Source organism: Coregonus lavaretus (assembly GCF_964263955.1).
Source record: "Coregonus lavaretus genome assembly, chromosome: 29".
NCBI classification, from domain to species: domain Eukaryota; kingdom Metazoa; phylum Chordata; class Actinopteri; order Salmoniformes; family Salmonidae; genus Coregonus; species Coregonus lavaretus.
In genome coordinates, this window is record NC_140016.1 from 8,800,509 (window position 1) to 8,825,042 (window position 24,534).

Here is a 24,534-nt window from a genome sequence, read left to right on the forward strand (position 1 = left end):
TTCTAATAACTAAGACAAGGGTGTATGTGATAGTGTTCTAATAACTAAGACAAGGGTGTATGAGATAGTGTTCTAAGACAATGGTGTATGTGGTAGTGTTCTAATAACTAAGACAAGGGTGTATGTGATAGTGTTCTAATAACTAAGACAAGGGCGTTTGTGATAGTGTTCTAATAACTAAGACAAGGGTGTATGTGATAGTGTTCTCATAACTAAGACAAGGGTGTATGTGGTAGTGTTCTAATAACTAAGACAAGGGTGTATGTGATAGTGTTCTAATAACTAAGACAAGGGTGTATGTGATAGTGTTCTAATAACTAAGACAAGGGTGTATGAGATAGTGTTCTAAGACAAGGGTGTATGTGATAGTGTTCTAATAACTAAGACAAGGGTGTATGTGATAGTGTTCTAAGACAAGGGTGTATGTGAAGTCGCTCTGGATAAAAGCGTCTGCTAAATGACGTAAATGTAAATGTAATGTAAATGTTATAGTGTTCTAATAACTAAGACAAGGGTGTATGTGATAGTGTTCTAATAACTAAGACAAGGGCGTATGTGATGGTGGTCTAATAACTAAGACAAGGCGTATGTGATAGTGTTCTAATAACTAAGACAAGGGTGTATGTGATAGTGTTCTAATAACTAAGACAATGGTGTATGTGATAGTGTTCTAAGACAAGGGTGTATGTGATAGTGTTCTAATAACTAAGACAAGGGTGTATGTGATAGTGTTCTAATAACTAAGACAAGGGCGTATGTGATAGTGTTCTAATAACTAAGACAAGGGTGTATGTGATAGTGTTCTAATAACTAAGACAAGGGTGTATGTGATAGTGTTCAAATAAACTAAGACAAGGGCGTATGTGATAGTGTTCTAATAACTAAGACAAGGGTGTATGTGATAGTGTTCTAAGACAAGGGTGTATGTGATAGTGTTCTAATAACTAAGACTAGGGTGTATGTGATAGTGTTCTAATAACTAAGACAAGGGCGTATGTGATAGTGTTCTAATAACTAAGACAAGGGTGTATGTTATAGTGTTCTAATAACTAAGACAAGGGCGTATGTGATAGTCTTCTAATAACTAAGACAATGGTGTATGTGATAGTGTTCTAAGACAAGGGTGTATGTGATTGTGTTCTAAAAACTAAGACAAGGGTGTATGTGATAGTGTTCTAAGACAAGGGTGTATGTGGTAGTGTTCTAATAACTAAGACTAGGGTGTATGTGATAGTGTTCTAATAACTAAGACAAGGGCGTATGTGATAGTGTTCTAATAACTAAGACAAGGGTGTATGTTATAGTGTTCTAATAACTAAGACAAGGGCGTATGTGATAGTGTTCTAATAACTAAGACAAGGGTGTATGTGATAGTGTTCTAAGACAAGGGTGTATGTGGTAGTGTTCTAATAACTAAGACAAGGGTGTATTTGATAGTGTTCTAATAACTAAGACAAGGGCGTATGTGATAGTGTTCTAATAACTAAGACAAGGGTGTATGTGATAGTGTTCTAATAACTAATACAAGGGTGTATGTGGTAGTGTTCTAATAACTAAGACAAGGGTGTATGTGATAGTGTTCTAATAACTAAGACAAGGGTGTATGTGATAGTGTTCTAATAACTAAGACAAGGGTGTATGAGATAGTGTTCTAAGACAAGGGTGTATGTGATAGTGTTCTAATAATTAAGACAAGGGTGTATGTGATAGTGTTCTAAGACAAGGGTGTATGTGAAGTCGCTCTGGATAAAAGCGTCTGCTAAATGACGTAAATGTAAATGTAATGTAAATGTGATAGTGTTCTAATAACTAAGACAAGGGTGTATGTGATAGTGTTCTAATAACTAAGACAAGGGCATATGTGATATTGTTCTAATAACTAAGACAAGGGTGTATGTGATATTGTTCTATTAACTAAGACAAGGGTGTATGTGATAGTGTTCTAATAACTAAGACAAGGTGTATGTGATAGTGTTCTAATAACTAAGACAAGGGTGTATGTGATATTGTTCTAATAACTAAGACAAGGGTGTATGTGATAGTGTTCTAATAACTAAGACAAGGTGTATGTGATATTGTTCTAATAACTAAGACAAGGGTGTATTTGATAGTGTTCTAATAACTAAGACAAGGGTGTATGTGATAGTGTTCTAAGACAAGGGTGTATGTGATAGTGTTCTAATAACTAAGACAAGGGTGTATGTGATAGTGTTCTAATAACTAAGACAAGGGTGTATGTGATAGTGTTCTAATAACTAAGACAAGGGTGTATGTGATAGTGTTCTAATAACTAAGACAAGGGTGTATGTGATAGTGTTCTAATAACTAAGACAAGGGCGTATGTGATAGTGTTCTAATAACTAAGACAAGGGTGTATGTAATAGTGTTCTAATAACTAAGACAAGGGTGTATGTGATAGTGTTCTAAGACAAGGGTGTATGTGATAGTGTTCTAATAAATAAGACAAGGGCGTATGTGATAGTGTTCTAAGACAAGGGTGTATGTGATAGTGTTCTAATAACTAAGACAAGGGTGTATGTGATAGTGTTCTAAGACAAGGGTGTATGTGATAGTGTTCTAATAACTAAGACAAGGGCGTATGTTATAGTGTTCTAATAACTAAGACAAGGGTGTACGTGATAGTGTTCTAAGACAAGGGTGTATGTGATTGTGTTCTAAAAACTAAGACAAGGGTGTATGTGATTGTGTTCTAAGACAAGGGTGTATGTGGTAGTGTTCTAATAACTAAGACAAGGGTGTATGTGATAGTGTTCTAATAACTAAGACAAGGGCGTATGTGATAGTGTTCTAATAACTAAGACAAGGGTGTATGTGATAGTGTTCTAATAACTAATACAAGGGTGTATGTGGTAGTGTTCTAATAACTAAGACAAGGGTGTATGTGATAGTGTTCTAATAACTAAGACAAGGGTGTATGAGATAGTGTTCTAAGACAAGGGTGTATGTGATAGTGTTCTAATAACTAAGACAAGGGTGTATGTGATAGTGTTCTAAGACAAGGGTGTATGTGAAGTCGCTCTGGATAAGAGCGTCTGCTAAATGACCTAAATGTAAATGTAATGTAAATGTGATAGTGTTCTAATAACTAAGACAAGGGTGTATGTGATAGTGTTCTAATAACTAAGACAAGGGTGTATGTGATAGTGTTCTAATAACTAAGACAAGGGTGTATGTGATATTGTTCTAATAACTAAGACAAGGGTGTATTTGATAGTGTTCTAAGACAAGGGTGTATGTGATAGTGTTTTAATAACGAAGAAAAGGGTGTATGTGATAGTGTTCTAATAACTAAGACAAGGGTGTATGTGATAGTGTTCTAATAACTAAGACAAGGGTGTATGTGATAGTGTTCTAATAACTAAGACAAGGGTGTATGTGATAGTGTTCTAATAACTAAGACAAGGGTGTATGTGATAGTGTTCTAATAACTAAGACAAGGGCGTGTGTGATAGTGTTCTAATAACTAAGACAAGGGTGTATGTGATAGTGTTCTAATAACTAAGACAAGGGTGTATGTGATAGTGTTCTAAGACAAGGGTGTATGTGATAGTGTTCTAATAACTAAGACAAGGGCGTATGTGATAGTGTTCTAAGACAAGGGTGTATGTGATAGTGTTCTAATAACTAAGACAAGGGTGTATGTGATAGTGTTCTAAGACAAGGGTGTATGTGATAGTGTTCTAATAACTAAGACAAGGGCGTATGTGATAGTGTTCTAATAACTAAGACAAGGGTGTATGTGATAGTGTTCTAAGACAAGGGTGTATGTGATTGTGTTCTAAAAACTAAGACAAGGGTGTATGTGAGTGTGTTCTAAGACAAGGTTGTATGTGGTAGTGTTCTAATAACTAAGACAAGGGTGTATGTGATAGTGTTCTAATAACTAAGACAAGGGTGTATGTGATAGTGTTCTAATAACTAATACAAGGGTGTATGTGGTAGTGTTCTAATAACTAAGACAAGGGTGTATGTGATAGTGTTCTAATAACTAAGACAAGGGTGTATGTGATAGTGTTCTAATAACTAAGACAAGGGTGTATGAGATAGTGTTCTAAGACAAGGGTGTATGTGATAGTGTTCTAATAACTAAGAAATGGGTGTATGTCATAGTGTTCTACGACAAGGGTGTATGTGAAGTCGCTCTGGATAAGAGCGTCTGCTAAATGACGTAAATGTAAATGTAATGTAAATGTGATAGTGTTCTAATAACTAAGACAAGGGCATATGTGATATTGTTCTAATAACTAAGACAAGGGTGTATGTGATAGTGTTCTAATAACTAAGACAAGGGTGTATGTGATAGTGTTCTAATAACTAAGACAAGGGTGTATGTGATATTGTTCTAATAACTAAGACAAGGGTGTATTTGATAGTGTTCTAATAACTAAGACAAGGGTGTATGTGATAGTGTTTTAAGACAAGGGTGTGTGTGATAGTGTTCTAATAACGAAGACAAGGGTGTATGTGATAGTGTTCTAATAACTAAGACAAGGGTGTATGTGATAGTGTTCTAATAACTAAGACAAGGGTGTATGTGATAGTGTTCTAATAACTAAGACAAGGGCGTTTGTGATAGTGTTCTAATAACTAAGACAAGGGTGTATGTGATAGTGTTCTCATAACTAAGACAAGGGTGTATGTGGTAGTGTTCTAATAACTAAGACAAGGGTGTATGTGATAGTGTTCTAATAACTAAGACAAGGGTGTATGTGATAGTGTTCTAATAACTAAGACAAGGGTGTATGAGATAGTGTTCTAAGACAAGGGCATATGTGATATTGTTCTAATAACTAAGACAAGGGTGTATGTGATAGTGTTCTAATAACTAAGACAAGGGTGTATGTGATAGTGTTCTAATAACTAAGACAAGGGTGTATGTGATAGTGTTCTAATAACTAAGACAAGGGTGTATTTGATATTGTTCTAATAACTAAGACAAGGGTGTATTTGATAGTGTTCTAAGACAAGGGTGTATGTGAAGTCGCTCTGGATAAGAGCGTCTGCTAAATGACCTAAATGTAAATGTAATGTAAATGTGATAGTGTTCTAATAACTAAGACAAGGGTGTATGTGATAGTGTTCTAATAACTAAGACAAGGGTGTATGTGATAGTGTTCTAATAACTAAGACAAGGGTGTATGTGATATTGTTCTAATAACTAAGACAAGGGTGTATTTGATAGTGTTCTAAGACAAGGGTGTATGTGATAGTGTTTTAATAACGAAGAAAAGGGTGTATGTGATAGTGTTCTAATAACTAAGACAAGGGTGTATGTGATAGTGTTCTAATAACTAAGACAAAGGTGTATGTGATAGTGTTCTAATAACTAAGACAAGGGTGTATGTGATAGTGTTCTAATAACTAAGACAAGGGTGTATGTGATAGTGTTCTAATAACTAAGACAAGGGCGTGTGTGATAGTGTTCTAATAACTAAGACAAGGGTGTATGTGATAGTGTTCTAATAACTAAGACAAGGGTGTATGTGATAGTGTTCTAAGACAAGGGTGTATGTGATAGTGTTCTAATAACTAAGACAAGGGTGTATGTGATAGTGTTCTAAGACAAGGGTGTATGTGATAGTGTTCTAATAACTAAGACAAGGGTGTATGTGATAGTGTTCTAAGACAAGGGTGTATGTGATTGTGTTCTAAAAACTAAGACAAGGGTGTATGTGAGTGTGTTCTAAGACAAGGGTGTATGTGGTAGTGTTCTAATAACTAAGACAAGGGTGTATGTGATAGTGTTCTAATAACTAAGACAAGGGTGTATGTGATAGTGTTCTAATAACTAATACAAGGGTGTATGTGGTAGTGTTCTAATAACTAAGACAAGGGTGTATGTGATAGTGTTCTAATAACTAAGACAAGGGTGTATGTGATAGTGTTCTAATAACTAAGACAAGGGTGTATGAGATAGTGTTCTAAGACAAGGGTGTATGTGATAGTGTTCTAATAACTAAGAAATGGGTGTATGTCATAGTGTTCTAAGACAAGGGTGTATGTGAAGTCGCTCTGGATAAGAGCGTCTGCTAAATGACGTAAATGTAAATGTAATGTAAATGTGATAGTGTTCTAATAACTAAGACAAGGGCATATGTGATATTGTTCTAATAACTAAGACAAGGGTGTATGTGATAGTGTTCTAATAACTAAGACAAGGGTGTATGTGATAGTGTTCTAATAACTAAGACAAGGGTGTATGTGATATTGTTCTAATAACTAAGACAAGGGTGTATTTGATAGTGTTCTAATAACTAAGACAAGGGTGTATGTGATAGTGTTTTAAGACAAGGGTGTGTGTGATAGTGTTCTAATAACGAAGACAAGGGTGTATGTGATAGTGTTCTAATAACTAAGACAAGGGTGTATGTGATAGTGTTCTAATAACTAAGACAAGGGTGTATGTGATAGTGTTCTAATAACTAAGACAAGGGTGTATGTGATAGTGTTCTAATAACTAAGACAAGGGTGTATGTGATAGTGTTCTAATAACTAAGACAAGGGCGTGTGTGTTAGTGTTCTAATAACTAAGACAAGGGTGTATGTGATAGTGTTCTAATAACTAAGACAAGGGTGTATGTGATAGTGTTCTAAGACAAGGGTGTATGTGATAGTGTTCTAATAACTAAGACAAGGGCGTATGTGATAGTGTTCTAAGACAAGGGTGTATGTGATAGTGTTCTAATAACTAAGACAAGGGTGTATGTGATAGTGTTCTAAGACAAGGGTGTATGTGATAGTGTTCTAATAACTAAGACAAGGGCGTATGTGATAGTGTTCTAATAACTAAGACAAGGGTGTATGTGATAGTGTTCTAAGACAAGGGTGTATGTGATTGTGTTCTAAAAACTAAGACAAGGGTGTATGTGAGTGTGTTCTAAGACAAGGGTGTATGTGGTAGTGTTCTAATAACTAAGACAAGGGTGTATGTGATAGTGTTCTAATAACTAAGACAAGGGTGTATGTGATAGTGTTCTAATAACTAATACAAGGGTGTATGTGGTAGTGTTCTAATAACTAAGACAAGGGTGTATGTGATAGTGTTCTAAGACAAGGGTGTATGTGAAGTCGCTCTGGATAAGAGCGTCTGCTAAATGACGTAAATGTAAATGTAATGTAAATGTGATAGTGTTCTAATAACTAAGACAAGGGCATATGTGATATTGTTCTAATAACTAAGACAAGGGTGTATGTGATAGTGTTCTAATAACTAAGACAAGGGTGTATGTGATAGTGTTCTAATAACTAAGACAAGGGTGTATGTGATATTGTTCTAATAACTAAGACAAGGGTGTATTTGATAGTGTTCTAATAACTAAGACAAGGGTGTATGTGATAGTGTTTTAAGACAAGGGTGTATGTGATATTGTTCTAATAACGAAGACAAGGGTGTATGTGATAGTGTTCTAATAACTAAGACAAGGGTGTATGTGATAGTGTTCTAATAACTAAGACAAGGGTGTATGTGATAGTGTTCTAATAACTAAGACAAGGGTGTATGTGATAGTGTTCTAATAACTAAGACAAGGGTGTATGTGATAGTGTTCTAATAACTAAGACAAGGGCGTGTGTGTTAGTGTTCTAATAACTAAGACAAGGGTGTATGTGATAGTGTTCTAATAACTAAGACAAGGGTGTATGTGATAGTGTTCTAAGACAAGGGTGTATGTGATAGTGTTCTAATAACTAAGACAAGGGCGTATGTGATAGTGTTCTAAGACAAGGGTGTATGTGATAGTGTTCTAATAACTAAGACAAGGGTGTATGTGATAGTGTTCTAAGACAAGGGTGTATGTGATAGTGTTCTAATAACTAAGACAAGGGCGTATGTGATAGTGTTCTAATAACTAAGACAAGGGTGTACAGTGGGGAAAAAAAGTATTTAGTCAGCCACCAATTGTGCAAGTTCTCCCACTTAAAAAGATGAGAGAGGCCTGTAATTTTCATCATAGGTACACGTCAACTATGACAGACGAAATGATAATTTTTTTCTCCAGAAAATCACATTGTAGGATTTTTTATGAATTTATTTGCAAATTATGGTGGAAAATAAGTGTTTGGTCAATAACAAAAGTTTCTCAATACTTTGTAATATACCCTTTGTTGGCAATGACACAGGTCAAACGTTTTCTGTAAGTCTTCACTGTAAGTGATAACAAGTTCAAACAGGTGCCATTAATACAGGTAACGAGTGGAGGACAGAGGAGCCTCTTAAAGAAGAAGTTACAGGTCTGTGAGAGCCAGAAATCTTGCTTGTTTGTAGGTAACCAAATACTTATTTTCCACCATAATTTGCAAATAAATTCATAAAAAATCCTACAATGTGATTTTCTGGATTTTTTTTTCTCAATTTGTCTGTCATAGTTGACGTGTACCTATGATGAAAATTACAGGCCTCTCTCATCTTTTTAAGTGGGAGAACTTGCACAATTGGTGGCTGACTAAATCCTTTTTTTCCCCACTGTATGTGATAGTGTTCTAAGACAAGGGTGCATGTGATAGTGTTCTAATAACTAAGACAAGGGTGTATGTGATAGTGTTCTAAGACAAGGGTGTATGTGATAGTGTTCTAATAACTAAGACAAGGGCGTATGTGATAGTGTTCTAAGACAAGGGTGTATGTGATAGTGTTCTAATAACTAAGACAAGGGCGTATGTGATAGTGTTCTAAGACAAGGGTGTATGTGATAGTGTTCTAATAACTAAGACAAGGGTGTATGTGATAGTGTTCTAAGACAAGGGTGTATGTGATAGTGTTCTAATAACTAAGACAAGGGCGTATGTGATAGTGTTCTAATAACTAAGACAAGGGTGTATGTGATAGTGTTCTAAATGTAAATGTACACAAGGGCGTATGATTTAAAATAAACAATCTACATGGATCACAATACTTGTTTAATAATAAAACTCGTATCTATGAACTAATCAAAGTTAGACAAGATAGACCTATTGAATCCTGTGTGCAAAATGCATCTTATCTTTGCATGTTGGGAGTGTTGCTGACCAGGTGCTGTCTATTTCACAGGTTAGACTTGATTCACCTTCCATTTCATATCCTTTTTTACATTCATATCTGACAAAAGACTTGTATCTGTACAAAGGTTGATGTCCCTCTACTCGGACAGCATTATCAATTTTAGGTGTTGGACAAATCACGTCTGTGGGACAAGAAATAGAACCAATAACATCACTATGTACAACATATCCAATTACTTTTTTGCCTACAATTAAATGTAGGTCTTTGATGATGAACCAATAGGAAAATACCAATTAATAAACCAATCAGCCAATTAAACAATAAATCATGCAATCAATCACTCAATTGATAAATCACTCAATTGACCAATCAATCAATTGGTCAATCTGTGTTTTTTTTTAAGCATAATGGAATAGTTTATTATCTATTCAGTACATCCTTTTGTGTTATGTTTTGAAACATACCGATACATTTAGGTGGATATGGCTCAAACTGTCCGGTTTCAGAGCAGTGTAAGGACCTGGGACCAACCAGAGTCAGTTGCCGGTCACACTGATACTCCACCACCTCTCCGTAGGCATACCACTCTTCAGCTTGGTACAACAGACTTCCATTGGCAACAACAGGAGGCCCTCCACACTTCACCACTGCCACATTAGAAATACAGAAATAAATAAATAATGGTGTGTTCACATTAATTTGTTTATCTATTAGTAATTGAGTGTGTGTGTGTGAGTGTGTGTGTGTGTGTGTGTGGGTGCTTGTGTGTGTGATAGTGTTCTAAGACAAGGGTGTATGAGACAGTGTTCTAATAACTAAGACAAGGGTGTATGTGATAGTGTTCTAATAACTAAGACAAGGGCGTATGTGGTAGTGTTCTAATAACTAAGACAAGGGTGTATGTGATAGTGTTCTAATAACTAATACAAGGGTGTATGTGGTAGTGTTCTAATAACTAAGACAAGGGTGTATGTGATAGTGTTCTAATAACTAAGACAAGGGTGTATGTGATGGTGTTCTAAGACAAGGATGTATGTGATGGTGTTCTAAGACAAGGGTGTATGTGATAGTGTTCTAATAACTAAGACAAGGGTGTATGTGATAGTGTTCTAATAACTAAGACAAGGGCGTATGTGATAGTGTTCTAATAACTAAGACAAGGGTGTATGTGATAGTGTTCTGATAACTAAGACAAGGGTATATGTGATAGTGTTCTAAGACAAGGGTGTATGAGACAGTGTTCTAATAACTAAGACAAGGGTGTATGTGATAGTGTTCTAATAACTAAGACAAGGGCGTATGTGGTAGTGTTCTAATAACTAAGACAAGGGTGTATGTGATAGTGTTCTAATAACTAATACAAGGGTGTATGTGGTAGTGTTCTAATAACTAAGACAAGGGTGTATGTGATAGTGTTCTAATAACTAAGACAAGGGTGTATGTGATGGTGTTCTAAGACAAGGGTGTATGTGATAGTGTTCTAATAACTAAGACAAGGGTGTATGTGATAGTGTTCTCATAACTAAGACAAGGGCGTATGTGATAGTGTTCTAATAACTAAGACAAGGGTGTATGTGATAGTGTTCTGATAACTAAGACAAGGGTATATGTGATAGTGTTCTAAGACAAGGGTGTATGTGATAGTGTTCTAATAACTAAGACAAGGGTGTATGTGATAGTGTTCTAATAACTAAGACAAGGGTGTATGTGATAGTGTTCTAAGACAAGGGTGTATGTGATAGTGTTCTAAGACAAGGGTGTATGTGATAGTGTTCTAATAACTAAGACAACGGTGTATGTTTTAGTGTTCTAATAACTAAGACAAGGGTGTATTTGATAGTGTTCTAATAACTAAGACAAGTGTGTATGTGATAGTGTTCTAATAACGAAGACAAGGGTGTATGTGATAGTGTTCTAATAAATAAGACAAGGGTGTATGTGATAGTGTTCTAATAACTACGACAAGAGTGTATGTGATAGTGTTCGAAGACAAGGGTGTATGTGATAGTGTTCTAATAACTAAGACAAGGGAGTATGTGGTAGAGTTCTAATAACTAAGACAAGGGTGTATGTGATAGTATTCTAATAACTAAGACAAGGGTGTATGTGATAGTGTTCTAAGACAAGGGTGTATGTGATAGTGTTCTAATAACTAAGACAAGGGTGTATGTGATAGTGTTCTAAGACAAGGGTGTATGTGATAGTGTTCTAATAACTAAGACAAGGGTGTATCTGATAGTGTTCTAATAACTAAGACAAGGGCGTATGTGATAGTGTTCTAATAACTAAGACAAGGGTGTATGTGATACTGTTCTAATAACTAAGACAAGGGTGTATGTGATAGTGTTCTAATAACTAAGACAATGGTGTATGTGATAGTGTTCTAAGACAAGGGTGTATGTGATAGTGTTCTAAGACAAGGGTGTATGTGATAGTGTTCTAATAACTAAGACAATGGTGTATGTGGTAGTGTTCTAATAACTAAGACAAGGGTGTATGTGATAGTGTTCTAATAACGAAGACAAGTGAGTATGTGATAGTGTTCTAATAACTAAGACAAGGGTGTATGTGATAGTGTTCTAATAACTAAGACAAGGGTGTATGTGATAGTGTTTTAAGACAAGGGTGTATGTGATAGTGTTCTAATAACTAAGACAAGGGTGTATGTGATAGTGTTCTAATAACTAAGACAAGGGTGTATGTGATAGTGTTCTAATAACTAAGACAAGGGCGTATGTGATGGTGTTCTAATAACTAAGACAAGGGCGTATGTGATAGTGTTCTAATAACTAAGACAAGGGTGTATGTGATAGTGTTCTAAGACAAGGGTGTATGTGATAGTGTTCTAATAACTAAGACAAGGGTGTATGTGATAGTGTTCTAATAACCCCAATTGTAAAGTGGTTATCCCACTGGCTATAGGGTGAACGCACCAATTTGTGAGTCGCTCTGGCTAAGAGCGTCTGCTAAATGACGTTAATGTGCCCTTGAGCAAGGCACTTAACCCTAATTGCTCCTGTAAGTCGCTCTGGATAAGAGCGTCTGCTAAATGACTAAAATGTAAATGTAAATGTAACTAAGAAGAGGGCGTATGTGATAGTGTTCTAATAACTAAGACAAGGGTGTATGTTATAGTGTTCTAATAACTAAGACAAGGGTGTATGTGATAGTGTTCTAATAACTAAGACAAGGGTGTATGTGATAGTGTTCTAAGACAAGGGTGTATGTGATAGTGTTCTAATAACTAAGACAAGGGTGTATGTGATAGTGTTCTAATAACTAAGACAAGGGCGTATGTGATAGTGTTCTAATAACTAAGACAAGGGTGTATGTGATAGTGTTCTAATAACTAAGACAAGGGTGTATGTGATAGTGTTCTAAGACAAGGGTGTATGTGATAGGGTTCTAATAACTAAGACAAGGGTGTATGTGATAGTGTTTTAAGACAAGGGTGTATGTGGTAGTGTTCTAATAACTAAGACAAGGGTGTATTTGATAGTGTTCTAATAACTAAGACAAGGGCGTATGTGATAGTGTTCTAATAACTAAGACAAGGGTGTATGTGATAGTGTTCTAATAACTAATACAAGGGTGTATGTGGTAGTGTTCTAATAACTAAGACATGGGTGTATGTAATAGTGTTCTAATAACTAAGACAAGGGTGTATGAGATAGTGTTCTAAGACAAGGGTGTATGTGATAGTGTTCTAATAACTAAGACAAGGGCGTATGTGATAGTGTTCTAATAACTAAGACAAGGGTGTATGTGATAGTGTTCTAATAACTAAGACAAGGGTGTATGTGATAGTGTTCTAAGACAAGGGTGTATGTGATAGGGTTCTAATAACTAAGACAAGGGTGTATGTGATAGTGTTCTAAGACAAGGGTGTATGTGGTAGTGTTCTAATAACTAAGACAAGGGTGTATTTGATAGTGTTCTAATAACTAAGACAAGGGTGTATGTGATAGTGTTCTAATAACTAATACAAGGGTGTATGTGGTAGTGTTCTAATAACTAAGACAAGGGTGTATGTGATAGTGTTCTAATAACTAAGACAAGGGTGTATGTGATAGTGTTCTAATAACTAAGACAAGGGTGTATGAGATAGTGTTCTAAGACAAGGGTGTATGTGATAGTGTTCTAATAACTAAGAAATGGGTGTATGTCATAGTGTTCTAAGACAAGGGTGTATGTGAAGTCGCTCTGGATAAGAGCGTCTGCTAAATGACGTAAATGTAAATGTAATGTAAATGTGATAGTGTTCTAATAACTAAGACAAGGGCATATGTGATATTGTTCTAATAACTAAGACAAGGGTGTATGTGATAGTGTTCTAATAACTAAGACAAGGGTGTATGTGATAGTGTTCTAATAACTAAGACAAGGGTGTATGTGATATTGTTCTAATAACTAAGACAAGGGTGTATTTGATAGTGTTCTAATAACTAAGACAAGGGTGTATGTGATAGTGTTTTAAGACAAGGGTGTGTGTGATAGTGTTCTAATAACGAAGACAAGGGTGTATGTGATAGTGTTCTAATAACTAAGACAAGGGTGTATGTGATAGTGTTCTAATAACTAAGACAAGGGTGTATGTGATAGTGTTCTAATAACTAAGACAAGGGTGTATGTGATAGTGTTCTAATAACTAAGACAAGGGTGTATGTGATAGTGTTCTAATAACTAAGACAAGGGCGTGTGTGTTAGTGTTCTAATAACTAAGACAAGGGTGTATGTGATAGTGTTCTAATAACTAAGACAAGGGTGTATGTGATAGTGTTCTAAGACAAGGGTGTATGTGATAGTGTTCTAATAACTAAGACAAGGGCGTATGTGATAGTGTTCTAAGACAAGGGTGTATGTGATAGTGTTCTAATAACTAAGACAAGGGTGTATGTGATAGTGTTCTAAGACAAGGGTGTATGTGATAGTGTTCTAATAACTAAGACAAGGGCGTATGTGATAGTGTTCTAATAACTAAGACAAGGGTGTATGTGATAGTGTTCTAAGACAAGGGTGTATGTGATTGTGTTCTAAAAACTAAGACAAGGGTGTATGTGAGTGTGTTCTAAGACAAGGGTGTATGTGGTAGTGTTCTAATAACTAAGACAAGGGTGTATGTGATAGTGTTCTAATAACTAAGACAAGGGTGTATGTGATAGTGTTCTAATAACTAATACAAGGGTGTATGTGGTAGTGTTCTAATAACTAAGACAAGGGTGTATGTGATAGTGTTCTAAGACAAGGGTGTATGTGAAGTCGCTCTGGATAAGAGCGTCTGCTAAATGACGTAAATGTAAATGTAATGTAAATGTGATAGTGTTCTAATAACTAAGACAAGGGCATATGTGATATTGTTCTAATAACTAAGACAAGGGTGTATGTGATAGTGTTCTAATAACTAAGACAAGGGTGTATGTGATAGTGTTCTAATAACTAAGACAAGGGTGTATGTGATATTGTTCTAATAACTAAGACAAGGGTGTATTTGATAGTGTTCTAATAACTAAGACAAGGGTGTATGTGATAGTGTTTTAAGACAAGGGTGTATGTGATATTGTTCTAATAACGAAGACAAGGGTGTATGTGATAGTGTTCTAATAACTAAGACAAGGGTGTATGTGATAGTGTTCTAATAACTAAGACAAGGGTGTATGTGATAGTGTTCTAATAACTAAGACAAGGGTGTATGTGATAGTGTTCTAATAACTAAGACAAGGGTGTATGTGATAGTGTTCTAATAACTAAGACAAGGGCGTGTGTGTTAGTGTTCTAATAACTAAGACAAGGGTGTATGTGATAGTGTTCTAATAACTAAGACAAGGGTGTATGTGATAGTGTTCTAAGACAAGGGTGTATGTGATAGTGTTCTAATAACTAAGACAAGGGCGTATGTGATAGTGTTCTAAGACAAGGGTGTATGTGATAGTGTTCTAATAACTAAGACAAGGGTGTATGTGATAGTGTTCTAAGACAAGGGTGTATGTGATAGTGTTCTAATAACTAAGACAAGGGCGTATGTGATAGTGTTCTAATAACTAAGACAAGGGTGTACAGTGGGGAAAAAAAGTATTTAGTCAGCCACCAATTGTGCAAGTTCTCCCACTTAAAAAGATGAGAGAGGCCTGTAATTTTCATCATAGGTACACGTCAACTATGACAGACGAAATGATAATTTTTTTCTCCAGAAAATCACATTGTAGGATTTTTTATGAATTTATTTGCAAATTATGGTGGAAAATAAGTGTTTGGTCAATAACAAAAGTTTCTCAATACTTTGTAATATACCCTTTGTTGGCAATGACACAGGTCAAACGTTTTCTGTAAGTCTTCACTGTAAGTGATAACAAGTTCAAACAGGTGCCATTAATACAGGTAACGAGTGGAGGACAGAGGAGCCTCTTAAAGAAGAAGTTACAGGTCTGTGAGAGCCAGAAATCTTGCTTGTTTGTAGGTAACCAAATACTTATTTTCCACCATAATTTGCAAATAAATTCATAAAAAATCCTACAATGTGATTTTCTGGATTTTTTTTTCTCAATTTGTCTGTCATAGTTGACGTGTACCTATGATGAAAATTACAGGCCTCTCTCATCTTTTTAAGTGGGAGAACTTGCACAATTGGTGGCTGACTAAATCCTTTTTTTCCCCACTGTATGTGATAGTGTTCTAAGACAAGGGTGCATGTGATAGTGTTCTAATAACTAAGACAAGGGTGTATGTGATAGTGTTCTAAGACAAGGGTGTATGTGATAGTGTTCTAATAACTAAGACAAGGGCGTATGTGATAGTGTTCTAAGACAAGGGTGTATGTGATAGTGTTCTAATAACTAAGACAAGGGCGTATGTGATAGTGTTCTAAGACAAGGGTGTATGTGATAGTGTTCTAATAACTAAGACAAGGGTGTATGTGATAGTGTTCTAAGACAAGGGTGTATGTGATAGTGTTCTAATAACTAAGACAAGGGCGTATGTGATAGTGTTCTAATAACTAAGACAAGGGTGTATGTGATAGTGTTCTAAATGTAAATGTACACAAGGGCGTATGATTTAAAATAAACAATCTACATGGATCACAATACTTGTTTAATAATAAAACTCGTATCTATGAACTAATCAAAGTTAGACAAGATAGACCTATTGAATCCTGTGTGCAAAATGCATCTTATCTTTGCATGTTGGGAGTGTTGCTGACCAGGTGCTGTCTATTTCACAGGTTAGACTTGATTCACCTTCCATTTCATATCCTTTTTTACATTCATATCTGACAAAAGACTTGTATCTGTACAAAGGTTGATGTCCCTCTACTCGGACAGCATTATCAATTTTAGGTGTTGGACAAATCACGTCTGTGGGACAAGAAATAGAACCAATAACATCACTATGTACAACATATCCAATTACTTTTTTGCCTACAATTAAATGTAGGTCTTTGATGATGAACCAATAGGAAAATACCAATTAATAAACCAATCAGCCAATTAAACAATAAATCATGCAATCAATCACTCAATTGATAAATCACTCAATTGACCAATCAATCAATTGGTCAATCTGTGTTTTTTTTTAAGCATAATGGAATAGTTTATTATCTATTCAGTACATCCTTTTGTGTTATGTTTTGAAACATACCGATACATTTAGGTGGATATGGCTCAAACTGTCCGGTTTCAGAGCAGTGTAAGGACCTGGGACCAACCAGAGTCAGTTGCCGGTCACACTGATACTCCACCACCTCTCCGTAGGCATACCACTCTTCAGCTTGGTACAACAGACTTCCATTGGCAACAACAGGAGGCCCTCCACACTTCACCACTGCCACATTAGAAATACAGAAATAAATAAATAATGGTGTGTTCACATTAATTTGTTTATCTATTAGTAATTGAGTGTGTGTGTGTGAGTGTGTGTGTGTGTGTGTGTGGGTGCTTGTGTGTGTGATAGTGTTCTAAGACAAGGGTGTATGAGACAGTGTTCTAATAACTAAGACAAGGGTGTATGTGATAGTGTTCTAATAACTAAGACAAGGGCGTATGTGGTAGTGTTCTAATAACTAAGACAAGGGTGTATGTGATAGTGTTCTAATAACTAATACAAGGGTGTATGTGGTAGTGTTCTAATAACTAAGACAAGGGTGTATGTGATAGTGTTCTAATAACTAAGACAAGGGTGTATGTGATGGTGTTCTAAGACAAGGATGTATGTGATGGTGTTCTAAGACAAGGGTGTATGTGATAGTGTTCTAATAACTAAGACAAGGGTGTATGTGATAGTGTTCTAATAACTAAGACAAGGGCGTATGTGATAGTGTTCTAATAACTAAGACAAGGGTGTATGTGATAGTGTTCTGATAACTAAGACAAGGGTATATGTGATAGTGTTCTAAGACAAGGGTGTATGAGACAGTGTTCTAATAACTAAGACAAGGGTGTATGTGATAGTGTTCTAATAACTAAGACAAGGGCGTATGTGGTAGTGTTCTAATAACTAAGACAAGGGTGTATGTGATAGTGTTCTAATAACTAATACAAGGGTGTATGTGGTAGTGTTCTAATAACTAAGACAAGGGTGTATGTGATAGTGTTCTAATAACTAAGACAAGGGTGTATGTGATGGTGTTCTAAGACAAGGGTGTATGTGATAGTGTTCTAATAACTAAGACAAGGGTGTATGTGATAGTGTTCTCATAACTAAGACAAGGGCGTATGTGATAGTGTTCTAATAACTAAGACAAGGGTGTATGTGATAGTGTTCTGATAACTAAGACAAGGGTATATGTGATAGTGTTCTAAGACAAGGGTGTATGTGATAGTGTTCTAATAACTAAGACAAGGGTGTATGTGATAGTGTTCTAATAACTAAGACAAGGGTGTATGTGATAGTGTTCTAAGACAAGGGTGTATGTGATAGTGTTCTAAGACAAGGGTGTATGTGATAGTGTTCTAATAACTAAGACAACGGTGTATGTTTTAGTGTTCTAATAACTAAGACAAGGGTGTATTTGATAGTGTTCTAATAACTAAGACAAGTGTGTATGTGATAGTGTTCTAATAACGAAGACAAGGGTGTATGTGATAGTGTTCTAATAAATAAGACAAGGGTGTATGTGATAGTGTTCTAATAACTACGACAAGAGTGTATGTGATAGTGTTCGAAGACAAGGGTGTATGTGATAGTGTTCTAATAACTAAGACAAGGGAGTATGTGGTAGAGTTCTAATAACTAAGACAAGGGTGTATGTGATAGTATTCTAATAACTAAGACAAGGGTGTATGTGATAGTGTTCTAAGACAAGGGTGTATGTGATAGTGTTCTAATAACTAAGACAAGGGTGTATGTGATAGTGTTCTAAGACAAGGGTGTATGTGATAGTGTTCTAATAACTAAGACAAGGGTGTATCTGATAGTGTTCTAATAACTAAGACAAGGGCGTATGTGATAGTGTTCTAATAACTAAGACAAGGGTGTATGTGATACTGTTCTAATAACTAAGACAAGGGTGTATGTGATAGTGTTCTAATAACTAAGACAATGGTGTATGTGATAGTGTTCTAAGACAAGGGTGTATGTGATAGTGTTCTAAGACAAGGGTGTATGTGATAGTGTTCTAATAACTAAGACAATGGTGTATGTGGTAGTGTTCTAATAACTAAGACAAGGGTGTATGTGATAGTGTTCTAATAACGAAGACAAGTGAGTATGTGATAGTGTTCTAATAACTAAGACAAGGGTGTATGTGATAGTGTTCTAATAACTAAGACAAGGGTGTATGTGATAGTGTTTTAAGACAAGGGTGTATGTGATAGTGTTCTAATAACTAAGACAAGGGTGTATGTGATAGTGTTCTAATAACTAAGACAAGGGTGTATGTGATAGTGTTCTAATAACTAAGACAAGGGCGTATGTGATGGTGTTCTAATAACTAAGACAAGGGCGTATGTGATAGTGTTCTAATAACTAAGACAAGGGTGTATGTGATAGTGTTCTAAGACAAGGGTGTATGTGATAGTGTTCTAATAACTAAGACAAGGGTGTATGTGATAGTGTTCTAATAACCCCAATTGTAAAGTGGTTATCCCACTGGCTATAGGGTGAACGCACCAATTTGTGAGTCGCTCTGGCTAAGAGCGTCTGCTAAATGACGTTAATGTGCCCTTGAGCAAGGCACTTAACCCTAATTGCTCCTGTAAGTCGCTCTGGATAAGAGCGTCTGCTAAATGACTAAAATGTAAATGTAAATGTAACTAAGAAGAGGGCGTATGTGATAGTGTTCTAATAACTAAGACAAGGGTGTATGTTATAGTGTTCTAATAACTAAGACAAGGGTGTATGTGATAGTGTTCTAATAACTAAGACAAGGGTGTATGTGATAGTGTTCTAAGACAAGGGTGTATGTGATAGTGTTCTAATAACTAAGACAAGGGTGTATGTGATAGTGTTCTAATAACTAAGACAAGGGCGTATGTGATAGTGTTCTAATAACTAAGACAAGGGTGTATGTGATAGTGTTCTAATAACTAAGACAAGGGTGTATGTGATAGTGTTCTAAGACAAGGGTGTATGTGATAGGGTTCTAATAACTAAGACAAGGGTGTATGTGATAGTGTTTTAAGACAAGGGTGTATGTGGTAGTGTTCTAATAACTAAGACAAGGGTGTATTTGATAGTGTTCTAATAACTAAGACAAGGGCGTATGTGATAGTGTTCTAATAACTAAGACAAGGGTGTATGTGATAGTGTTCTAATAACTAATACAAGGGTGTATGTGGTAGTGTTCTAATAACTAAGACATGGGTGTATGTAATAGTGTTCTAATAACTAAGACAAGGGTGTATGAGATAGTGTTCTAAGACAAGGGTGTATGTGATAGTGTTCTAATAACTAAGACAAGGGCGTATGTGATAGTGTTCTAATAACTAAGACAAGGGTGTATGTGATAGTGTTCTAATAACTAAGACAAGGGTGTATGTGATAGTGTTCTAAGACAAGGGTGTATGTGATAGGGTTCTAATAACTAAGACAAGGGTGTATGTGATAGTGTTCTAAGACAAGGGTGTATGTGGTAGTGTTCTAATAACTAAGACAAGGGTGTATTTGATAGTGTTCTAATAACTAAGACAAGGGCGTATGTGATAGTGTTCTAATAACTAAGACAAGGGTGTATGTGATAGTGTTCTAATAACTAATACAAGGGTGTATGTGGTAGTGTTTTAATAACTAAGACATGGGTGTATGTAATAGTGTTCTAATAACTAAGACAAGGGTGTATGAGATAGTGTTCTAAGACAAGGGTGTATGTGATAGTGTTCTAATAACTAAGACAAGGGCGTATGTGATAGTGTTCTAATAACTAAGACAAGGGTGTATGTGATAGTGTTCTAAGACAAGGGTGTATGTGATAGTGTTCTAATAACTAAGACATGGGTGTATGTAATAGTGTTCTAATAACTAAGACAAGGGTGTATGAGATAGTGTTCTAAGACAAGGGTGTATGTGATAGTGTTCTAATAACTAAGACAAGGGCGTATGTGATAGTGTTCTAATAACTAAGACAAGGGTGTATGTGATAGTGTTCTAAGACAAGGGTGTATGTGATTGTGTTCTAAAAACTAAGACAAGGGTGTATGTTATAGTGTTCTAATAACTAAGACAAGGGTGTATGTGATAGTGTTCTAATAACTAAGACAAGGGTGTATGTGATAGTGTTCTAAGACAAGGGTGTATGTGATAGTGTTCTAATAACTAAGACAAGGGTGTATGTGATAGTGTTCTAATAACTAAGACAAGGGCGTATGTGGTAGTGTTCTAATAACTAAGACAAGGGTGTATGTGATAGTGTTCTAATAACTAAGACAAGGGTGTATGTGATAGTGTTCTAAGACAAGGGTGTATGTGATAGGGTTCTAATAACTAAGACAAGGGTGTATGTGATAGTGTTCTAAGACAAGGGTGTATGTGATAGTGTTCTAATAACTAAGACAAGGGCGTATGTGATAGTGTTCTAATAACTAAGACAAGGGTGTATGTGATAGTGTTCTAAGACAAGGGTGTATTTGATTGTGTTCTAAAAACTAAGACAAGGGTGTATGTGGTAGTGTTCTACGACAAGGGTGTATGTGGTAGTGTTCTAATAACTAAGACAAGGGTGTATTTGATAGTGTTCTAATAACTAAGACAAGGGCGTATGTGATAGTGTTCTAATAACTAAGACAAGGGTGTATGTGATAGTGTTCTAATAACTAATACAAGGGTGTATGTGGTAGTGTTCTAATAACTAAGACAAGGGTGTATGTAATAGTGTTCTAATAACTAAGACAAGGGTGTATGAGATAGTGTTCTAAGACAAGGGTGTATGTGATAGTGTTCTAATAACTAAGACAAGGGTGTATGTGATAGTGTTCTAAGACAAGGGTGTATGTGAAGTCGCTCTGGATAAGAGCGTCTGCTAAATGACGTAAATGTAAATGTAATGTAAATGTGATAGTGTTCTAATAACTAAGACAAGGGTGTATGTGATAGTGTTCTAATAACTAAGACAAGGGCGTATGTGATATTGTTCTAATAACTAAGACAAGGGTGTATGTGATAGTGTTCTAATAACTAAGACAAGGGTGTATGTGATAGTGTTCTAATAACTAAGACAAGGGTGTATGTGATATTGTTCTAATAACTAAGACAAGGGTGTATTTGATAGTGTTCTAATAACTAAGACAAGGGTGTATGTGATAGTGTTCTAAGACAAGGGTGTATGTGATAGTGTTTTAATAACGAAGACAAGGGTGTATGTGATAGTGTTCTAATAACTAAGACAAGGGTGTATGTGATAGTGTTCTAATAACTAAGACAAGTGTGTATGTGATAGTGTTCTAATAACTAAGACAAGGGTGTATGTGATAGTGTTCTAATAACTAAGACAAGGGTGTATGTGATAGTGTTCTAATAACAAAGACAAGGGTGTATGTGATAGTGTTCTAAGACAAGGGTGTATGTGATTGTGTTCTAATAACTAAGACAAGGGCGTATGTGATAGTGTTCTAATAACTAAGACAAGGGTGTATGTGATTGTGTTCTAAAAACTAAGACAAGGGTGTATGTGATTGTGTTCTAAGACAAGGGTGTATGTGGTAGTGTTCTAATAACTAAGACAAGGGTGTATGTGATAGTGTTCTAATAACTAAGACAAGGGTGTATGTGATAGTGTTCTAATAACTAAGACAAGGGTGTATGTGATAGTGTTCTAATAACTAATACAAGGGTGTATGTGGTAGTGTTCTAATAACTAAGACAAGGGTGTATGTGATAGTGTTCTAATAACTAAGACAAGGGTGTATGTGATAGTGTTCTAATAACTAAGACAAGGGTGTATGAGATAGTGTTCTAAGACAAGGGTGTATGTGATAGTGTTCTAATAACTAAGACAAGGGTGTATGTGAAGTCGCTCTGGATAAGAGCGTCTGCTAAATGATGTAAATGTAAATGTAATGTAAATGTGATAGTGTTCTAATAACTAAGACAAGGGTGTATGTGATTGTCACGGTTTCGGCCGAGGCTGCCTCTCTCCCTTGTTCGGGCAGGCTTCGGCGTTCGTTGTCTCCGGAATACTAGCTGCCACCGTTGTATGTTTCATGTTCGTTTGCTTTTGTCTGTTTGTTGTCACACCTGTTCTTGGTTAGCCTAATTAGTGTTCTATAAGTTTCTCGTTGTGTTTGTCTAGTGTTGTGTGTTATTGATTTTTGTCAGTCGTGTATAGGGCGTGATTCCTGTATTTCGCTCGGTTGAGCTTCCCTCCACTGTTGGAGTATTTACGCACCTGTTTGTGCGCTTTTGTTTTGTTTCGCCTTCGTGCGTATTTCGCCTTCGGGCAAGAGTTGACCTATTGCCGTGTTTGGCGATCACTAAAGTCTGTTGGACTATCCGTCTGTGTCCTGCGTTTGATTCCACCACTGCACCCACCTACAGCACGCGTTGACAGTGATAGTGTTCTAATAACTAAGACAAGGGCGTATGTGATATTGTTCTAATAACTAAGACAAGGGTGTATGTGATAGTGTTCTAATAACTAAGACAAGGGTGTATGTGATAGTGTTCTAATAACTAAGACAAGGGTGTATGTGATATTGTTCTAATAACTAAGGCAAGGGTGTATTTGATAGTGTTCTAATAACTAAGACAAGGGTGTATGTGATAGTGTTCTAAGACAAGGGTGTATGTGATAGTGTTCTAATAACGAAGACAAGGGTGTATGTGATAGTGTTCTAAGACAAGGGTGTATGTGATAGTGTTCTAATAACTAAGACAAGGGTGTATGTGATAGTGTTCTAATAACTAAGACAAGGGTGTATGTGATAGTGTTCTAATAACTAAGACAAGGGTGTATGTGATAGTGTTCTAATAACTAAGACAAGGGTGTATGTGATAGTGTTCTAATAACTAAGACAAGGGCGTGTGTGATAGTGTTCTAATAACTAAGACAAGGGTGTATGTGATAGTGTTCTAATAACTAAGACAAGGGTGTATGTGATAGTGTTCTAAGACAAGGGTGTATGTGATAGTGTTCTAATAACTAAGACAAGGGCGTATGTGATAGTGTTCTAAGACAAGGGTGTATGTGATAGTGTTCTAATAACTAAGACAAGGGTGTATGTGATAGTGTTCTAAGACAAGGGTGTATGTGATAGTGTTCTAAATGTAAATGTACACAAGGGCGTATGATTTAAAATAAACAATCTACATGGATCACAATACTTGTTTAATAATAAAACTCGTATCTATGAACTAATCAAAGTTAGACAAGATAGACCTATTGAATCCTGTGTGCAAAATGCATCTTACCTTTGCATGTTGGGAGTGGTGCTGACCAGGTGCTGTCTATTTCACAGGTTAGACTTGATTCACCTTCCATTTCATATCCTTTTTTACATTCATATCTGACAAAAGACTTGTATCTGTACAAAGGTTGATGTCCCTCTACTCGGACAGCATTATCAATTTTAGGTGTTGGACAAATCACGTCTGTGGGACAAGAAATAGAACCAAAAACATCACTATGTACAACATATCCAATTACTTTTTTGCCTACAATTAAATGTAGGTCTTTGATGATGAACCAATAGGAAAATACCAATTAATAAACCAATCAGCCAATTAAACAATAAATCATGCAATCAATCAATCACTCAATTGATAAATCACTCAATTGACCAATCAATCAATTGGTCAATCTGTGTTTTTTTTTAAGCATAATGGAATAGTTTATTATCTATTCAGTACATCCTTTTGTGTTATGTTTTGAAACATACCGATACATTTAGGTGGATCTGGCTCAAACTGTCCTGTTTCAGAGCAGTGTAAGGACCTGGGACCAACCAGAGTCAGTTGCCGGTCACACTGATACTCCACCACCTCTCCGTAGGCATACCACTCTTCAGCTTGGTACAACAGACTTCCATTGGCAACAACAGGAGGCCCTCCACACTTCACCACTGCCACATTAGAAATACAGAAATAAATAAATAATGGTGTGTTCACATGAATTT

General features: G+C 36.0%; 1 protein-coding gene and 1 long non-coding RNA gene across 5 annotated transcripts in view; both read right to left on the reverse strand.

Annotated features, from left to right (window-relative positions):
* The window catches only part of LOC311105234 (complement component receptor 1-like protein), a 117,660-nt gene that overhangs the window by 87,440 nt on the left and 5,686 nt on the right, over positions 1–24,534 (reverse strand). The window contains exons 5-8 of one of the 4 annotated variants that reach the window (XM_084147314.1): positions 24,298–24,480; positions 23,831–24,010; positions 16,631–16,813; positions 16,068–16,347 (exon numbers count right to left, since the gene is read on the reverse strand). In XM_084147314.1, the coding sequence (XP_084003440.1) occupies positions 16,136–16,347; positions 16,631–16,813; positions 23,831–24,010; positions 24,298–24,480 (758 nt within the window). In that variant the 3' untranslated portion in view covers positions 16,068–16,135. Of the gene's footprint in view, positions 1–16,067; positions 16,348–16,630; positions 16,814–23,830; positions 24,011–24,297; positions 24,481–24,534 lie in introns of those variants that run through there. The other 3 variants (XM_084147315.1, XM_084147316.1, XM_084147317.1) reach the window with 3 other exon arrangements.
* LOC311105235 lies at positions 8,900–11,950 on the reverse strand. The gene is made up of 2 exons (XR_014610226.1): positions 9,463–11,950; positions 8,900–9,179 (listed from the first exon to the last, which is right to left on the reverse strand). It is a non-coding gene; the product is annotated as an uncharacterized lncRNA (long non-coding RNA).